Source organism: Dendrobates tinctorius, unplaced genomic scaffold, assembly GCF_039654945.1.
Source record: "Dendrobates tinctorius isolate UK_male_01 unplaced genomic scaffold, ASM3965494v1 ptg000020l, whole genome shotgun sequence".
Lineage (NCBI taxonomy): Eukaryota > Metazoa > Chordata > Amphibia > Anura > Dendrobatidae > Dendrobates > Dendrobates tinctorius.
Window position 1 is genome coordinate 12,908,362 of NW_027361688.1, and position 18,872 is coordinate 12,927,233.

Below are 18,872 nucleotides of genomic sequence, written 5' to 3' on the forward strand. Positions count from 1 at the left end.
TGTGTTTTTCTTTTTGCCCTTAGCTAAGATGGCCGATGAGGGCATCTCCCTTCCTCCCTCTAGACTCCGCCCCCTGGTCAGCTGATCCGTGCACTCCCCTAAAAAATATATGGGTCTGTCCCTGCACTGGTGTATATAGCAGAGGTGACAGGAACACAGAGGTGAGTGCAGCCAGCTTATCATTCCTGACTATTATTGATGCAGCACTGCACATGAGGATGTGCTTATCTGTTAAACATGCATGGCTGGGACTTGTAGTTCCACAGCCCAAATACACAATAGATGTATATTAGTGCAACTGAATCCTTGTTCATTGCTACTGTGGAACTACAAGTCCCAGCAATGCATGTTTAACAGATAATAATATACATTATAGGAGTTGCAGACTAAAATCGGGAATAGGCGGTTTACCAAACTTTCACCATAAAAAAAAAACTTTTTCCGTGTGTATGCATTGTTATACATTGCACTATATATATATATATATATATATATATATATATATATATATACACACAAATTTTTAAAACATTTTTTAAAATTTTTATTTTTTTTTTATATATATATATATATATAATATAAATTTTTTTAATTTTTTTTAAAGTATTTTAATTTTTTTATTTTTTCTAGATTTTTGTAGTAAGATTACACTTTTAAGTTTTTTTTCTATAGTGTAATTTTGCATTCATTTTCTATTATTATTATTATAATTACCGTGCACATATTGCAATGAAAAATGCTCCACACCCGTAGTAAATGGTAAACCGCTCCCTCGGCTTACACAACGTATACTGGACGCTCCCATGATACCTGAGTGGAAGTTGTTATGGAGAAGAATAGTCATAATGATCTATGGCTGACAATGGGGAAATGGTATTTTCATGTCTGTTTTGGGGGAAGGGGAGGGGAGGTTTCGGCTGTAAAAGGTGTCATTTTACCTTTTTTTTTTTTTTTTTTTTTTTTTCTTTGCTTGGTATTTTTACATTTTTGAGGGTTTTTTGCACGATATTTTAAATTTTTTCGGGGGTGTTTGCTTGATATTTTTTAAAATTTTAGGCATTTTGTTTGGTACTTTAAAATGTTGGGGTTTTTGGTTTGATACTTTTACATTTTTAGTGTTTTTTTTTTTTTTTTGCTTGTTTTTACATTTCTTAGGAAGGTTTTTTTTTGGCTTGGTGTTTTTACTTTTTTTTTTAAATTTAATTTTGTTCCTTTAAAAAAAAAAAAAAGTGTTGTAGGTTGTATTTTACAATCCTTTCCCATTGAAATCAATAGGGAGATCTTGCACTCGCTGTCCTCGTTGCTCGTACGAGATAAATCCCGGGTGTGTTAGGAGACATCTTCTACAATGGAGGAGCATTTATGGGATTTTAGTGAAGATGAAAGACCATTCTTCTTGTATATAAAAGGGCTGATGTGGGAAGACGCTCCTTGTCAGAAACCACACAACACTCGCATGTGGTGAAAATAGCCTTTAGGCACATTCAGGTGACTCAAGATCCACATCTCCCCCTTGGGATACTATGGTGCTCTAGGTTTGCTTGACTCATCGTCTGGATATTGCGGCCTAAAATCTGGCAGTGTGAATGAGGCCTAGTGCATCTCTAGGGGGAAAAAAAGTCCCTGCTGCCCATAGCAACCAATCAGAATGTAGCTTAGTTTTTGTAAACTGCTCTGGGACCGTGACACAAGAACTCTGATTTGTTCCTCCCTTACCAGGAAGATGGAGGGTCCACTCTCCATAGAAATGAATAGGAGTATATGAGAGGAATGTGAGACGTTTCTGATTTTTCTCTTTTATACGGAATGATGGATTAGAGAGCGCATAAAACAGAACTGACGCTGCTAGGTCAAGGAAGATTTTTTTTTTTTTTCTCCATTACGTCCCTCCGGACAGCACCATGGACACCTATAGTGGGACAGGATCACAGAGAAGTTAAAAGATCTCTCCCACAAAAACCAACCTTTATACTATGCAATAATGGTTGTCCTGCCAAGGACAGGAAACACACTGGAGGGTGGAGCCTCCAGTGTCTTTCCTGTCCTTAGCAGTGGAGGGCTGTCGACATCATGCTGCATCCCCTGGGCGCAAATCTGGTGACGCGCGAAAGTCGTAGTTACTAACCGGTTAACGGTATTTTTCGGAGTCCATGACAGCACCACCTGAGAGAGGGGATCCGCCCTTCAGGAACAGGAAATCCTACAGATACATAAGGGCAGCACCTCTCCCACGCATCAGTTAGTTTACAGAGCACAAGCGGACCACCAAGGTTAATAGCATAATTTATGTACAATACTTTACACAAATATTCATTACCAGTGTAAATATAAGAGGAACAAGTGCACACCCAAATTTAAACTAAAGGGAGGGAATATACAGGTGCTGTCATGGACTCCGAAAAATACCATTAACCGGTGAGTAACTACGACTTTATTCGGTCGTCCATGACAGCACCACCTGAGAGAATTACAGAGAGTAATAATTACTTTAGGGAGGGACTACAGCCTGCAGAACCCTGACACCAAAGGAGAGGTCTGAGGAAGCACCCAGGTCTAGTCTGCAGCTGTAATGGTTGTAAAAGGTGCTCGGAGAGGACCAAGTAGCTGCCTTACATATTTGGTCGATCGAGACTTCCGATCTCTCTGCCCACGAGGTTACCATGGCCCTGGTGGAATGCGCCCTCAGCTTGCCAGGAGCCGGTTTGCCTTTTGAGGTGTATGCCAATGAAATGGCCTCCCTAATCCACCTCGCTAGCGAGCTTTTTGAAGCCCTAAGGCCCTTTCTAGTGCCCTGATAGGAGATAAACAAGGCATTATCTTTTTTTCCAGGGGTCGGTAACTGCCAGGTACTCTAGGAGACATCTCCTAACGTCTAGAGTGTGTGGTCTCCTTTCCTTATCGTTCGTGGGATTAGGGAGGAAGTCCTTCCATCCTTTCTCCTGAGATCTATGGAAACTCGAGGCTACTTTAGGCAGGTATGCTGGATCGGGTGTAAGAATTACCCTGTCGTCCCTGAATTGTATGTACGGAGGAAGATTAGATAACGCCTGGATGTCACTTACTCTACGGGCTGATGTCAACGCTACCAGAAGAGCCACTTTAAGAGACAGGTTTTTTGTGGAGGCTGATGAGAGGCTCAGATGGGACCTCCGTCATGGCCGTGAGGACTAGGTTTAGATCCCATGGCATAAATTTATTTCTTACTACCGGTCTGGACGCCCCCTGAGGAAGGAACTTTTCCGAAACGCGCGTTGGGGCACGGCTGTGTACATTGTGCCACACTTCTTTACAGGTATGTGACTCTACCACCTATGTTTGGGCAATATCTTCATTTTTGTATGGCTAGCCAGGGATTTTTCCCTTTACTTTTGATGGCCTCCTACATATTATCCTTGCCTTTTCATTTTTGGTGCTTATAATATATATGTATTGCTGTACCTATATACATACCATCTATACATTTGTGGCCCACTATACATTGCCATTTTTTGTGTCACTTTTTAGCTGTATTGTGCCTCATCTGTTGACAATAAAGATTGTGATTTTTATGTTTATATTGGACTTGTTACACTGTTTTTTTCGGTGTTGGCCCTGAATTGTATGTACGGAGGAAGTTTAGATAACGCCTGGATGTCACTTACTCTACGGACTGATGTCAACGCTACCAGAAGAGCCACTTTAAGAGACAGGTTTTTTGTGGAGGCTGATGAGAGGCTCAGATGGGACCTCCGTCATGGCCGTGAGGACTAGGTTTAGATCCCATGGCATAAATTTATTTCTTACTACCGGTCTGGACCTGCCTGTTGCCTTAATAAACCTATTGATCCAATAGTTACTGGCGATGTTGCAGTTAAAAAGGGCCCCTAAGGCTGACACCTGTACTTTTAAGGGTGCTGGTGGAAAGCCCCATGTCCAGACCTCTTTGTAAGAATTCTAGGATCTGCGCTATTGGTGTGGACTGCCCAGCTACTACCCCTGAACCCTGAAGGAATCTTTTCCAGATCCTAACGTAGATTTTGGTTGTAATTGGTTTTCTGCTTTTGAGCAGGGTGTTAATTAGGGCTGGGGAGAAACCTTTCTCCTTTAGTAGTGCCCGTTCAAAATCCACGCTGTCAGATGTAGGCCAGCCAACTGAGGATGGTAAACTGGGCCCTGGGATGTTTGGTAGGACCCAAGGGTCGGACACCGACATGGTCTAGAGGCATGAGAACCATGCCCTCCTGGGCCAAAACGGGGCGATCACTATAATCCTCGCCTTGTCCTTCCTGACTTTCCTCGTCACCAGGGGTAGTAGAGACAGGGGAGGGAAGTCCCATTTGATCAGAATAGCATCCACTGCCAGTGGCTTCTCTCTGGGATTTAGAGAGCAAAACTGAGGCACTTTCCTGTTCTCTCTGGTGGCGAAGAAGTCCACTTCTGGCTGCCCCCATTTTTGTACGATCAGGTCGAAGATGGAGGTTTTTAAGGACCATTCCCCTTGTCTCAGAAGGTTGCGGCTTAGGAAGTCCGCTGTGGTGTTTTCTCTTCCTTTAATGTGCAGAGCTGTTAAAGACAGAAGATGTTGCTCTGCCAATTGAAACAGCTGCTCTGCTACCTACATCAGGAGTCTGGAACGAGTCCCACCTTGGTGGTTGATGTATGCCACGGTGACCTGATTGTCGGAGAATATTCGAACATGGTGACTCCCTCTAAATGAACCGCCACTCTGAGGAAACACTGATGAGACGCATGGATGGGTATATGGTAGTAGGCATCTTTTAAATTCAACACCACCATAAAGCAGTTTTCAAACAGTAACTTTATTGTGGAATTTATCTTTTCCATTTTAAATGGCCGAATGATCAGGTATCTATTGAGTGCCTTCAGGTTGATTATGGTCCTGTAAGAACTATCCGGTTTATGGACCAAAAATAGCGGGGAGTAGAAGCCTTCACCCTTCTCTGCCTCTGGTACCTTCATCAGTACTTTTTTATGGCATAGGTCATGGATTTCAGTCCCTAGGGCAGCCTGTTCTGACAGGGAAGACCTGAGCGGGGTGACCTTAAAACTGTTGCGGGGGCACAGGAAATTTCTAGCCTTAGACCTGAGGCTACCAACCCCAGGATCCAGTTACTGTTTGAGATCCATGACCAGGCTTGGTAGAAGGCTGATAGTCTACCTCCCATCGGAGTCGCTAGTCATTGGGGAGGTTTCTTGGTCTCACGGGATGCTTCCTGGCGTCCCCCTCCAAACATAAACCCGGTACCTTTTTTCTTTTTATCTTCCCATCTGCCCCGGTCTCTGGATGATCTTCTACGGAAAAATCTCTTCCTAGCGAAGGGACGTCTATAGGAAGGGGTGGGCAGGGAAGGGAATTTCTTTTTATCGTCACCAGCTTTCTCCAGGAGTTCATCTAGGACTGGACCGAATATATATTCCCCCTCGCACGGGATGGAGCAAAGCCGGGATCTGGCCTGGATATCCCCAGGATTTAATGTGTTCCTTATAATCGTTGTACAAATTACTAAACCTAGAGTTAAGAGAGTGATTCACATTACTAGTTTGACCATTCAAGCAGAAGGCCTGATTTGCATCCTCTAATCAGGCATCAGTATTCAGAGGGCCTGATAGAAACGTTGCCATGCTAGAACCATGAATAAGTAAATTTTCAAAACAAATTAACCTCAGTAAGGTCAAACAACTTCACTTGTATAAACAAGGAACCCTTACAACAATTTATGGATATAGATATGCATAAAAACTAAACCTTTAATGAATATCCCCGGGCCAGCATTTCAGCCATATAGCCCTTCGGGCTGCATTTGATAGACCTGCGGCTTTGGCCGCCATTCTTGCAGAATCTGCCGAAGCGTCGGCTAAAAAGGCTTCCGCATTCTGGATGGGTAGGTAGGGTCTTCAAGATAGATTCTCTCGAGGCTCTGTCCTCTAATTGTGACTCCAGCTGGTCCAACCAGACCATCATAGATCTGGCTGTGCAGGTAGCCGCTACTGCCGGCCTCAGGGCGCCAGCTGACATTTCCCACGTCCTTTTAAGGTAGGAGTCTGCCTTTTTATCTAGTGGATCTTTTAAGGAAGCCATGTCGTCAAAGGGAATAGCGGATTTTTTGGGCGCTTTAGCCACTGCTGCGTCCAATTTCGGGGCTTTGTCCCATTTTTTCACCAAGGGGTCCTCAAGGGGATATCGTCGCTTAAAAGCCGGTGGTAGGGAGCCTTTGCTTTCTGGCTTCTTCCATTCCCTATTGATCAGGTTCTGAACCTTGTCTTTTAACGGGAACGACTTACGTTTCCTGGGGTCTAAACCGCCGAACACTAGTGTCATAATGACCCGTCCTGTGTGACGTGACCCGCAGGCCGGTAACTAAAACAACAAGACACGGGGAAAGGGGAAACAGTTATAACGGTGGGCCCTGCTATAGGGAAAGGGGACGTGGAGACCTCCTGCACTCCCTTGAGTCAGTGTCCCTAACGCTCCTAACGTTCCCTATGCCGGTTCCGCACTGGGCGCCGATCAGGAACCTGTTGCCCTAGCACACCCTACACCTATCTGTTGTGAACTCATTTTCTGGTTTACCTCTGGCTTCTGGTGAGGGTGGTGGAGCTGGCTGTGTTGACAGAGGAGTCGTGAGTTCTCCATCCGGGCTCCCTCTAGTGGTGACAGTAGGTAATGAAGCTGATCTAAATGGCAGAGACCTGCCTCCTGAGGAGGAGGACTGTGAGTGGACATCAGGAGTCTCTGACTGGATTTAAGACAGCTGACTCCCTAATTTTGTTCTCTTTATTTTTCCTGCCCTGAGGTTCTGGTTCCCAGTTCTGTTCCTGCCTTCTCAAGCTAAGTGTGCTCTACTATTTTTTTTTTACATGAGATTTGGTCTGGTTTACTCAGTTTTTGTGGTCAGCCAGCCCATGCTGGGGCTGTGCTGAATTTCCATTCTTATGTCTCTGTTTATGCCAGTTTGCTTTTTGTCCCTGATCAGATTGGTCGCTTTTTGCTCTGTCTTCAGAATATACTAGAGTGCTGATATAGGGAATTTTAAGTCTAGCGACTTCAGGGTTTTTGTTATCAGAAAGTGTTGGACATTTTTTGGCAGGGTTTTGTGCGTGATTGCAGACAGCATCTTTCCTTTCCTGTCCTTTCTAGTTAGTGTGGGCACCATCGTTTGCTCAGCCTATTTTTCTATCTGTGTTTGTGTTTTCATCTTGTCTCACCGACAATACATGTTTGGGGGCTGTCTATTGCTTTGGGGTCTGCTCTGGGGCAGTTTAGATTTCCCCTTTTCTTGCTTTAGGCTTATTTAGTTCTCCGGCTGTGACGAGGCGTCTAGGATCATCGTAGGTACGCTCCACGGCTACTGCTAGTTGTGTGGATAGGATCAGGGGTCTGCAATCCGCTTAGTTACCAACCTCTCTGGTTTTCTGTGGCTTAGCTTGTTTTTGTTTTTCCTCCTCGGTGACTCATAACACCTATCCTTTGCTAGGGAGCTGGGTGGCGCAGGCACTGGCCCCACCGCTGTACTAATACACACTAAGGAAAAACACAAACAGGGAAACACCACTTAGCTTTACTCTGTTGCACTTGCTCCTGGCAACAGAATCCACCACCAGAATGCAGCTCTCCTCCTGAATCTCTGTCAGAGCTACAAGGAAATTCCCTATGACTCCTTCCACACCAGGGCTAAGACAGTGCTGCAAGGAACACTCTCCAGCTCCTTCCTCCACCAAGGATGGTTGAAATGAACACTATCACCAACACTGATTGCAACACATGTGACTCTTTTATAGAAGAGCCAGCAATCACACCTGCATTATAATCATGTGCACTTAACTAAAGAAACAAGAGTGCAATGACGCTCACCACCACCACCGGGGACAAACTTAGAACAAACGACACCACAGTGCAATAATCCTAATGGCCACCGGGGGCAAAAACCAAACTTAAGCACAGTTTAAGAAAAAAAAAGTTACCTGTGCTTTTTATCAGTCCTGATCCAGCATGGATCATGATAGTACCCTCCCCTTAATGAGGGGCCTCTGGACCCTCAAGACCGCTCCCCATCAGGGAACCACCTACAACGGGGACACCCAGACCCAGAGTTCACCCCAGCAACTACCTGCATGTCAGGTTGATGACAAACGAGCCCACTGGTATTGGCATAGTATGTTCTGGAGGCAATACACATCTCCGAAGCACTGACCTGGGGAACGGGTTGTGTATGTGCATGCTTGGTATGGGCTGGTAACACTCCACAACACCTTTCCACTGGATGTTTTTTGATGGCCACCCATACACGCTCGTTCACACACAGGTCCGGACCTGAACGTTTTATTGCCACTCATTCGTTTGTCACGATTTGGAGAATTCTTTCTGGGATTGACAACAGAGGCGTCCCCCCTCTGTCACCGCACTCACACCCCTGCACTTCACCAAGGGGTACACCACCCTCCAACCCCTTCCACCACGAGGTCTGCGCCTCCCAGGCCAATGGCGAAGGTTGAGACTTGCCGCTGCTCTCCTGCAGCACATCTGCTGCTCTCTCCGGAGAGAAAGGGGTCCGTTGAAGAGAGACAGCAGAGACAGCAGTTCCTAGGCAGCAGCCCTCACACGAGTGCCCCCAGCTGACCACTTCCCTCGCCCACCAATCTATTACCGGGTTGTGTCTTTTCAGCCAAGAGAGGCCTAAAACAATAGGTACTGGCATTCCCTCCATACGTTGCATGACAAGGACTCATGATATCCTATACGCAGATGGATATTCTCTACGACTTGGGTCAAGCTCCCCTTGCTCAGTGGAACAGAGTTCATGGCTTGGACGCTTATAGGCTCGGCTAGCATCCTACACCTCAGACCATGAGTCTGGACAAAGCGAGCATCCACCAGACTGACTCCTGCTCCGCTGTCCACAAGCACCGGTATCACCTCCAGTACCCCGCCAGCCAAGACCTCTGCTGACATGGTACCTTGGGAGGGCAAAATGTAGGAAATGTATACTCCCTGGTCGCCTCCCTCCAAGCGACCAGGGGAATGCGGCTTCTCAGATGGCACAGATAATTTGGCGCGCAATGGGCAAGCCTTCAGGACATGACCAGTCCGCCCACAGAACAAACATGCCGACACCACTCCCCGAACCGTAGGCAGCTCCGAATACAAAGGCAGGCTCTCATAGAATGGCCAGGCTTCCCACAGGAAAAGCATACCCCCCCCCCCCCCCGACGAGCCGCAGACACCCCCTCTTTTGTATCAACAACACCGGGCTGTCTGGGTTCCTCCGTCCGCACTGGTGGGTCCCCCTCCCTAGCGAGGACATCAGGGGGCACTTTTTGTATATGTCTTTCCCTAAGGCGTCTATCCACCCGGATGGCAAGGGACATGGCGGCCTCCAGCGACCTGGGGGCGGCGTACTGCACCAGAGTATCCTGCAACGTTGGAGACAAACCCTGCACTAATTGACTCCTAAGTGCAGGATCATTCCACTTGGTGTTAGTGGCCCATCTCCTAAACTCTGAACAGTACTCCTCGGCAACCCGGGCTCCCTGTTTACACCTGCGGATTCGGGATTCCGCCAGAGCGACGCCATCAGGTTCCCCATACACAAGCGCCAAAGCCGCAGAAAACTCGTCCACGGACTCTAAAGATGGAGAATCGTCCGGTAGGGAGAAGGCCCAGGATTGGGGATCTCCTTTAAGAAGGGACATAATGATTCCCACCCGTTGCTCTTCACTGCCTGATGAACGAGGGCGCAGCCTAAAGTATAATTTACAGGCTTGTTGAAACACCAAGAATTGATCTCTCCCTCCAGAAAATCTGTCAGGGAGGGATATCTTGGGTTCTGGCTGAGCCTGTCTCTGAACCAAGCCCCCAAAGCCCACCAACTGCTGCAGTTGCTGCACCAACTCACCGCGCAGCCCCCTAATCTCATCAGTAAGGGTCTGCAGCATTTGGGAAAAGGTCTGAACTGGGTCCATGGCTCAGCAGAAGAAAAAAAGTTATGGGTCGGTGATAATGTCACAATGACCCGTCCTGTGTGGCGCGACCCGCAGGCCGGTAACTAAAACAACAAGACACAGGGAAAGGGGAAACAGTTACAACGGTGGGCCCTGCGATACGGAAAGGGGATGTGGAGACGTCCTGCACTCCCCTGAGTCAGTGTCCCTAACGTTCCCTATGCCGGTTCCGCACCAGGCGCCAATCAGGAACCTGTCGCCCTAGGACACCCTACACCTATCCCTTGCTAGGGAGCTGGGTGGCGCAGGCACTGGCCCCACCGCTGTACTAATACACACTAAGGAAAAACACAAACAGGGAAACAACACTGAGCTTTACTCTGTTGCACTTGCTCCTGGCAACAGAGTCCACCAACAGAATGCAGCTCTCCTCCTGAATCGCTGTCACCAAGCTCTGTCAGAGCTACAAGGAAATCCCCTATGACTCCTTCCACACCAGGGCTAAGACAGTGCTGCAAGGAACGCTCTCCAGCTCCTTCCTCCACCAAGGATGGTTGAAATGAACACTATCACCAACACTGATTGCAACACCTGTGACTCTTTTATAGAAGAGCCAGCAATCACACCTGCATTATAATCATGTGCACCTAACTAAAGAAACCAGAGTGCAATGATGCTCACCACCACTGGGGGCAAACTTAGAACAACGACACCACAGTGCAATAATCCTAATGGCCACCGGGGGCAAAAACCAAACTTAAGCACAGTTTAAGAAAAAACAAAAGGTTACCTGTGCTTTTTATCAGTCCTGATCCAGCATGGATCATGACAATTAGGTCCTGTGCTGACCGTTCTGGTTTTGCGTCTGTTACCCCCATGGTGGCCCTAACTGCCTTGACTAATTTATCCACTTGTTCTAGACCCAAGCAGAAACGACTGGCGTCCTCCTCTGAAGAGGACGCAGACGAGGAGGTCGAGGGCTCTGAGGAATCTTCCTTTCCTCTAGGGTCAGCTGAGGAGTCCGACCCTGAGAAACTTGCTCTCTTTCTTTTCTTAGATGATTAGATGATTCCCCCTGGGATACGGACTTTAGAGCTTTAACTTCCATCCATCCTGATAATTTCCCTTAGACTCGTAGCGAAGTCAGGGGTTTCTGCCGCCACCTGTAGGAGTGGCGAAAGGGTAAGGAAGTATGTATGGTAATTTTTGGGACTACTCCCCCCCCCCCCCCCCTTTTTTTTTTTTTTAACCGTCTGCCGTATACATGACTGGCACAGTTTTTTAGGGTAGGCGTCCGGCAAGGGGCAATTGCAAAGGGCGCACTCCCTGTTTTTCGCTTTGTCAGCGCACTTCTTCCCCTATAGGAGGAAAAAACATAAGGGGAACACTGCGTCAGGGCACATTCACGGAGATCTCTTACCCTGAGCAGAAGGCATAGGTACCGGATCACGGTGGGGGGTGAGCTGGATCCTTCGGCCTGGAGGAACTTCTGTGGCCGGATTGTCCAGTTTGTTTTTTCTTTTGCTGGGAGCTTGTCTGGGACCTCTCTGAGGTACGCCGCTCCTGCTCTCAGTCCAGTTGTGTCACAGGAGCTTCTGGCTCATCCACTGCTGCACATGAGCTAAAGCAGCCCTGCTGCGATTCTGTGCCCTTTTTAGCCTCCCCCCGGAAATCCGGGTTAGCAGGTGTCATGGCCAGGGGCTAGGTTCCCCCCCTCCCCCTCCCGACATCCATGGACTCCACCCCCTGTGTCTCGCCCCCCCTGCCGCTATGCCGGCACCTGCGCCGCTGCGCTCGGCGACGCACAGAGGAGGAAAGCCGGCCGGCATCTGACTTCCGGCCCGGCACCACCGTCCCCCGCCAGCTGCGTCACTTCCGGCCTCTGTGAACACGCGGGGGCATGCAGGCCGCCAGCAACACGGCGCCGCCCGACCCGGCACGGCGCTCCCTGCCTGCCACCAAGTCACCGCAGCTGGCCCCAGACCATGACCCGGACTGCGGGGTAACCGCACCAGGAGGGCCAGGGATCGGGGTCCGGGGGGGGGATTTATACTTACCTGCCGGTGCTGGCCCTGGAGACGGGCATCCGCCGGATCCCGCTCCCACCTGCTTCACACACCATCGTGGAGCCCTGCCCGGGCCCACCGTGGCGCATCCAGGGAACCCCGCGCTGCCCGAGGTAGGAGACACCCCCCCCCCCCCCGCTACCTGAGTCGAACAGCCGGCCTGGGGATTCCTCGTCCATGATGGTACGATCTGTAGGGAATCCCGTCTTCCAGGAACAGGAAACCAACTGATGCGTGGGAGAGGTGCCGCCCTTTTGTATCTGTAGGATTTCCTGTTCCTGAAGGGCGGATCCCCTCTCTCAGGTGGTGCTGTCATGGATGACCGAATAGAAAAAAAACGGGATTGGTGGGTCTCTGCCTTCCCCCCTGTCAAGTGGTCTGTGGCCGACACCTCTCTGAGAGAGGTCCCACAGCCAACCTGTGCGTCATCTGCAGTGATACAGCATTCCTGATGTGACGCCACTTTCCTCCATGGTGGGCTCTCGGCAATACCAGCTGACACCTATTGAAGGGCTAGTCCTCTGGGCTGCTGCTAGCTTCGTGCTTTAGCCTTATGTTCTGAGGTTTATCAGATATGTAGCAAGGCCTCGGACCTCCAGGCTATAGTTAGTCTGCATCTCTGCGCTACGTCTCATGATCGGATTTCAGTTAGTCACGTGTCATGGCGGCGCAGGGCCTCATGATTGGGCTTCAGAGTATGACTTCTACCAAAGCATGTTTGTCACGCCTTATTAATTATCTCCTTCAGGTAGGGTAATGCGACAATTGAGATGAACTATTCAGAGTGGAGGTTTATCCTGAATCAGATGATTACTTTCTTGAGTGTAAGGTCACAATAAACGTATGAAAAATCAGTCCGAGTCGCCCTGCCGAGAGTCGCACGAGTGTAATGCGAGTACAGTCCGATTTTTCACATGAGCTTTTACATGGAGCAATTCTCTGTGTCATTGACACATCATATTCAAAGGGAATATTTGTCAAAACACACACCCCTATCTAATAAAAGGTGGCAATTCATCTGCCGCTTACAGTAAAATCACAGCATGACAGCTTAGAATAGAATATATACACATAGAATATATAGATGTCAGTGACACAGACACACGTATGTGTGTGTGTGTATATATACATATTACATTGATAGAAGAAATGTCGACAATTCAGCAGCCGTGTGGTGTAAGGAGCCAACAGCATAGAATATATGGATTACGTACAGTAAATATACATAGAATAGATATACATATGTCAGTGACAAATACAATTAGTACAGTGTGTGTGTAGCTTACTGTACATGTATTTAATTATTAAAAGAGTACTTTTCTTTCAAAAATGGCGTGGGCTCCCGCGTAATTTTCTTAACCAGCAGAGGGAAAGCCGACGGCTGGGGGCCGATGTTTATAGCCTGGGAAGGGGGTAATACCCATGGAGCTTCCCAGGCTATTAATATCAGCTCACAACTGTATACTTAGCCTTTACCTGCTAATAAAATGGGGGACCCTAAAAATGACGTAGGGTCCGCCTATAATTAATAACCAGCAAAGGCTATGCAGACAGCTGCGGGCTCATATTAATAGCCTAGGAAAGGGCCATGAATACTGGCCCCCTTCCAGGCTAAAAACATCAGCTCTCAGCCTCCCCTGAAAAGGCGCATCTATAAGTTGTGCCAATTCTGGCACTTTAGCCTTGCTCTTTCCACTTGTCCTGTAGCGGTGACAAGTAGGGTGATGGTTGGGGGGGGGGTTTGATGTCACCTTTGTATTGTCAGGTGACGTCAAGCCCCAAGGTTAGTAATGGAGAGGCGTCAATAAGACGCCCCCATTACTAACCTCCTAGTCATATCGTATAGAAACACACACACACACACACACACACTCAGGAAATAGTCCTTTAATTGAAAGAATGACAGACACCTTTAATAAATTTAATTAAGCCATACTTGCGACCTCCCCCATTCCATCGATGCCCTTATCATCTGCAAAAGAGTTAAAAATAAAAAAAACAACAATATTCCTCACCTTTCTGCAGAGCTGCTGCTTATCCATTTGTCCCATCACGGGTCTAGTTAGATGCAGGCTGCATCATTGCATAATGCGACCATACAACCTGCCATCCAGCAGGCTGGGAACTCCTATTCCTTGTCTGACGGCACCGTAAGCATGAGAAAGTTCTTCTGCTCACAGTACTGTCAGACAGGTCCTGGGAGGTCACAGACAATGAACTCACTTCACCTTTCTGACGTCAGCATGAGCACCGTGGGAAAATTGTTGTGCTTCATAGCACTTAGGTGCCTTTGTGCATCATATTACATCCTAGTGCCTGATGGAGCCTTTGTGCCTGATGGAGCCTCATTCTGTTTCTGCCCTTATAGTGACTCATGCTTTGTGCCTCGGGACGTCGGCAGTGTGGCCACACCTTGTATCGCCGGCCTACCACTTCACACTTTGTCTCTGGCCTCGACTCCGGTTCTAGAGTCCTCGTGTTTCTGGACCCAGATCCAGCTTTCTTTGCCTCATCCTTTACCACTGAGCTTAGCCAAATGAACAATTATGCTCTGATCGGCCGAGTATTTTAGTAATTCTTCTGTTTTGGATCAGGAGTTAATTCAACTCCTGCCCTGAAGTCAGGATTCTTTCATAGTTATGTGTGAAGGGAGACATATGTCTATTGGGTTCATCCTATAACCGGACATTCTACTTTTCTGGGAGTAGGAAATCCCATGAGGTAGACTCTAATCATGCTGGGGGGGAAAGAATCCTTCCCGACTCCACATACGGCAATCGGACTAGTTTTCTTGATCAACATCCTGTTCTAATCTGTGATATTCTATTTATCAGGGAAGTATCACAGCCTCTTTGTACTTTGTCTTGAATCAGCATCATGTGTCTGAGGATCCCATACTCACTAGTCTTACAGCAGTCAGGGCTCGTACAGTAAAGAATCAGGATGCGGGTCTCTTACAGTTGAGAACCCGCAGTCCCACGGCCTCACAGTAGATGACCTCCCTCTGTGATGGGAAGAAGCCTACTTTCCTCTAGCTACAGTATAGAGGAGGGTTCCTGTGACCATTGCAGTCCAGGTGTATGAAGATCACGGAGACCATCAGATGTTGTTCCCTCATTTATTTGCACATGGTGGTGGGATCGCCTTAGGCCTTCATTTTCTCCAGGCTGAGCCCAAGTTTGATAGCCTGATCAATTTCAAACTCCCTGTGTCGTTATTTATCGGCACCACCGGAGTGATGATCCACGCTTCTCTATCGGGGGGTTCTGATGATGGTCCCAGCGTTGGTAATGGCGGGATGTTACCGGCCAGCCTGCCTTTTTCTTAGTTTCCGTTTATATCCAGCCCCGTACTTCAGGCCTGGATATCTAAGGATTCATAATGGACGTCCGTGGGCTTCTGGATGAGTAATGTATAGGCACCCCAATACTCGGCCCATTGTCTATATACTAGGGCTTCTGTACCCACCCTGGGGCCTTTTCTTAGGTACTCCAGTGGTGCTGTCCAGAGGGACGTACTGGAAAAAGGGAATTGGACCTACCACCGTAATACAGTTTCCAGGAGTTCCTCACGACAGCACCATTATTTTCCCTCCCTTGTGTTCTTTTATTAGTCTTACACAAGATCGATCTTCCTGCAGATCATTCATCCATCAAGTCGCCATGGCTCGAGATCGAGGATCTCTTACGTATAAGTTTATAGGGTCTCGTATAGACTACTTGCATCCACCCTTCGGTGGTACTTTGAAAAACACTGGAAGGTGACGGTAGAAGAGGCCTTTAGGTCAAGGAGAGACTACCTCCAGTGGTGCTGTCCTGAGGGACTACCTGGAAACCAAATTGCCGATAGGTTGTCCAGTAGCGGACAACCCCTTTAAGTGAGCGTAAGGCTTTCACTTCATATGTGAATAGACAAGTTTACCAATGGAGCCGAAATCAGAAATAAAACCTCTTTCCAAATAGTCCTGATTAAAAAAAAAATCTTGTTTTGTGTTCACAGCTCCTCTGCAAATTTATGTCTCTAAGGTTGCAGGGGACAATGTTGTGAACTCTCTTAATCTGACTTTTGAGGCAAGGCTCCCTCTGGTGGATACTGCTGGTAGTGGAGCTGGTCAACATGGTGTTAATCCAACAGCTGCAGAGGACGATTGTAGGAGCGGGGTGCTGACTGGGAGTACATAAGCGAGCAGGCTTCTCTCAGTGGCTGCCGGTGATACTCCTTTCTTTGCTTATTGAGGATTTCTGTCTCCTGCCTGATCCTGCATTTTCCAGCTAAGTGACATTTGCTAAACCCTTTGCATCTGTTTTTGCCTTGCTGTCAGGGGTCAGCTTGCTCCCCCTGGGGCTGCTGGCACCTGCCCTGTATTTTTGTATCCTGTGCTTGTTTGCTCAGTCCCCTGCTGTATTAGCCTGTTGCTAGCCGCCAGTTCACACCTGAGTGCTGATATAGTGGGGGCGAGGTTGTGCTAACCTCAGTATTTTTGTGCATCAGTCGTGTTGAAATTTTCAGGGTTTTTGCGTGATTGCAGACCGTGCCTTTTCTGTCCTGTCCTGTCTAGTCAGTGTGGACCCCATCATTTGCTCAGTCTATTTTTATGCCTGTGTTTGTGTTTCATCTTGTCTCACCGACAGTATATGTTTAGGGGCTAGCTATTCCTTTGGGGTCTGCTTTGGGGCAGTTTAGATTTTACCTTTCTGTCTTTAGGCTTAGTTAGTCCTCCGGCTGTGACGAGGCGTCTAGGGCAACGTAGGAACGCTCCACGGCTACTGCTAGTTGTGTGGACAGGATCAGGGGTCTGCAATCCGCTGAGCGACCAACCTCTCTGGTGTTCTGGTGGCATAGCCTATTACGCTCTCCTCCTCGGTGACCCATTCTTAACAGAACAAATTGAAAAGAGTACCAAACATCTTGGTTAAACTTTACGGGCAGGTGTTGTTTTTTTCTCTTTTTTTTTTTTCTCCAACTATAACTTCAGGATCAGTCTATACTGGGTTTGGTTGGACTTGGAAACGCATAGGTTTGCAGAGGAGCTGTGTACACATTTTTTAATGATAGCACTTGCAATGATTTAACTATATCTGGTTCAGTGTTTTCTTTTTCTTCGATAGTACAATGCCTTCCTGGGCTCCTGCCATCGGTCTCACCGTTTTGCCCCATGTGGGTGGACTACTTGGAGGACTCATTACCCGTAAAGAGGTCAAAACGTGGTATACGACGCTGGCGAAACCGTCATGGCGCCCTCCTAATTGGATGTTTGCACCAGTGTGGACAACCCTGTATACGTCTATGGGGTAAGTACGATCCCAAAAAAAAATAGAAAAATATTCAGGATTGAGAGTCCTCAGTAGTTGATACCTTTTAATGGCTAACTGAAAAGATGGTAATACATTGCAAGCTTTCGAGACTACTCAGGTCTCTTCATCAGGCTAGCCTGATGAAGAGACCTGAGTAGTCTCGAAAGCTTGCAATGTATTACCATCTTTTCAGTTAGCCATTAAAAGGTATCAACTACTGAGGACTCTCAATCCTGAATATTTTTCTATCTACTGGCTAACACGGTACAAAGATATACATCTTTCCTGTATCAAAAAAAAATAGTAATTCAATGAGGTTTACACCTTGTTTCTGCATCTCTGTTCATCCCTCATACTTTACACTGCAGTTCTAGATAATGAAAATGTTAATGCGACATTAATGCAGTTACCTAAATGGTTCATTCATTGAATAATAGAAAGTTGTAGAATTTTCTAAAATACATTTTTCTTCTACTCTTCAATATGAGCTGTCAGTGAACAAAAACACTCTTATAACATCCAGAGACTAAAATCCCACCATGATAACGTCCAAGGGACAAAGCTTTTTACTATGCGATTCACCCTATCTTCATAGGAAAGATCCTTTATCAAAAGTTGATCAGTGATCAACACTGATCTGTACAGAAACCTAGCAATAAGTGTTTAGTTTTCCTGCAGCGCCACCACAGGGGAAATAAGGAATTACACAGTGCCTGTTTAAATCAATGGTTAATATAGGACTGGAAGGGTCCTCCAGATTCTAAAAAGCTCTTTGCAACCAGGAGATTAGGATTCTACACATAGGACCCCCTCTGTTACTCAGAATCCCCCCAAATATGAATTGGATAAATACCGTATATATTTTCTTTTTTTTTTAGTTATGGTTCATACCTGATCTATAAAGAGTTGGGTGGATTCACTGAAGACGCTGTGGTTCCTTTAGGACTGTATGGGGGACAGCTGGCTCTTAACTGGGCCTGGACCCCAATTTTCTTTGGAGCCCATAAAATTGGTTGGGTAAGTGGTACTATATAAGCAGTGAATCATTATCCCTATGGGGGGCACCAGTATGTATTTACCAGGGTTTTCCCAAAGGCAATTCTTTGCCGATTAAAATATAGAAAGGGGGCACAGCTGTGTTTTGGTGGAGTCCCCCTTTACTTTTTTTTTTTTTTTTTTTTAACAGGGGTTTTTTGAAATCGTCCTTCTCACTGGTACAGTCGTACTTACAACCGCATCTTGGTATCCGATCAGTAAGACAGCGACCTACCTCATGTTCCCTTACATTGCCTGGCTGTCGTTGGCCTCTACCCTGAACTACGTCATTTGGAGGGACAACAAGGACAAATCTGAATGAGGAGGATTTAGGCGTCGGAGGTCGATCCGGACAAGATGGAGGATGAAGTTCTATATAGATGGTCACTTTTTAACATCGGACTTTTCTATTGCCTGCACACCAGCTGAACACTAATAATGTTACAGTGCCAGTGCCGATCCTATCCTTTTAGTGCCTTAATCATGTGCTCATTGCTAAATGCAAAATAAAGGACATTGAAAATAATGCATGCGTGGC

At 47.1% G+C, this 18,872-nt stretch overlaps 1 protein-coding gene across 1 annotated transcript; it reads left to right on the top strand.

The window, feature by feature from the left end:
* The first annotated feature begins 38 nt into the window (after window positions 1–38).
* TSPO (translocator protein) lies at window positions 39–18,860 on the top strand. The gene is made up of 4 exons (XM_073567709.1): window positions 39–161; window positions 17,114–17,296; window positions 18,178–18,316; window positions 18,486–18,860. The coding sequence occupies exons 2-4, from the start codon at window positions 17,118–17,120 to the stop codon at window positions 18,654–18,656; spliced, it is 489 nt and encodes a 162-aa protein (XP_073423810.1). The 5' UTR covers window positions 39–161; window positions 17,114–17,117; the 3' UTR covers window positions 18,657–18,860.
* Window positions 18,861–18,872: the final 12 nt, after the last annotated feature.

Coding starts and splice junctions, on each gene's coding strand:
- TSPO (XM_073567709.1), top strand. CDS start 17,118: ATGCCTTCCTGGGCTCCTGCCATCGGTCTCACCGTTTTGCCCCATGTG. Junction 17,297..18,177: donor ACCCTGTATACGTCTATGGG/GTAAGTACGATC, acceptor TTTTTTTTTTAG/TTATGGTTCATACCTGATCT. Junction 18,317..18,485: donor GAGCCCATAAAATTGGTTGG/GTAAGTGGTACT, acceptor TTTTTTTAACAG/GGGTTTTTTGAAATCGTCCT.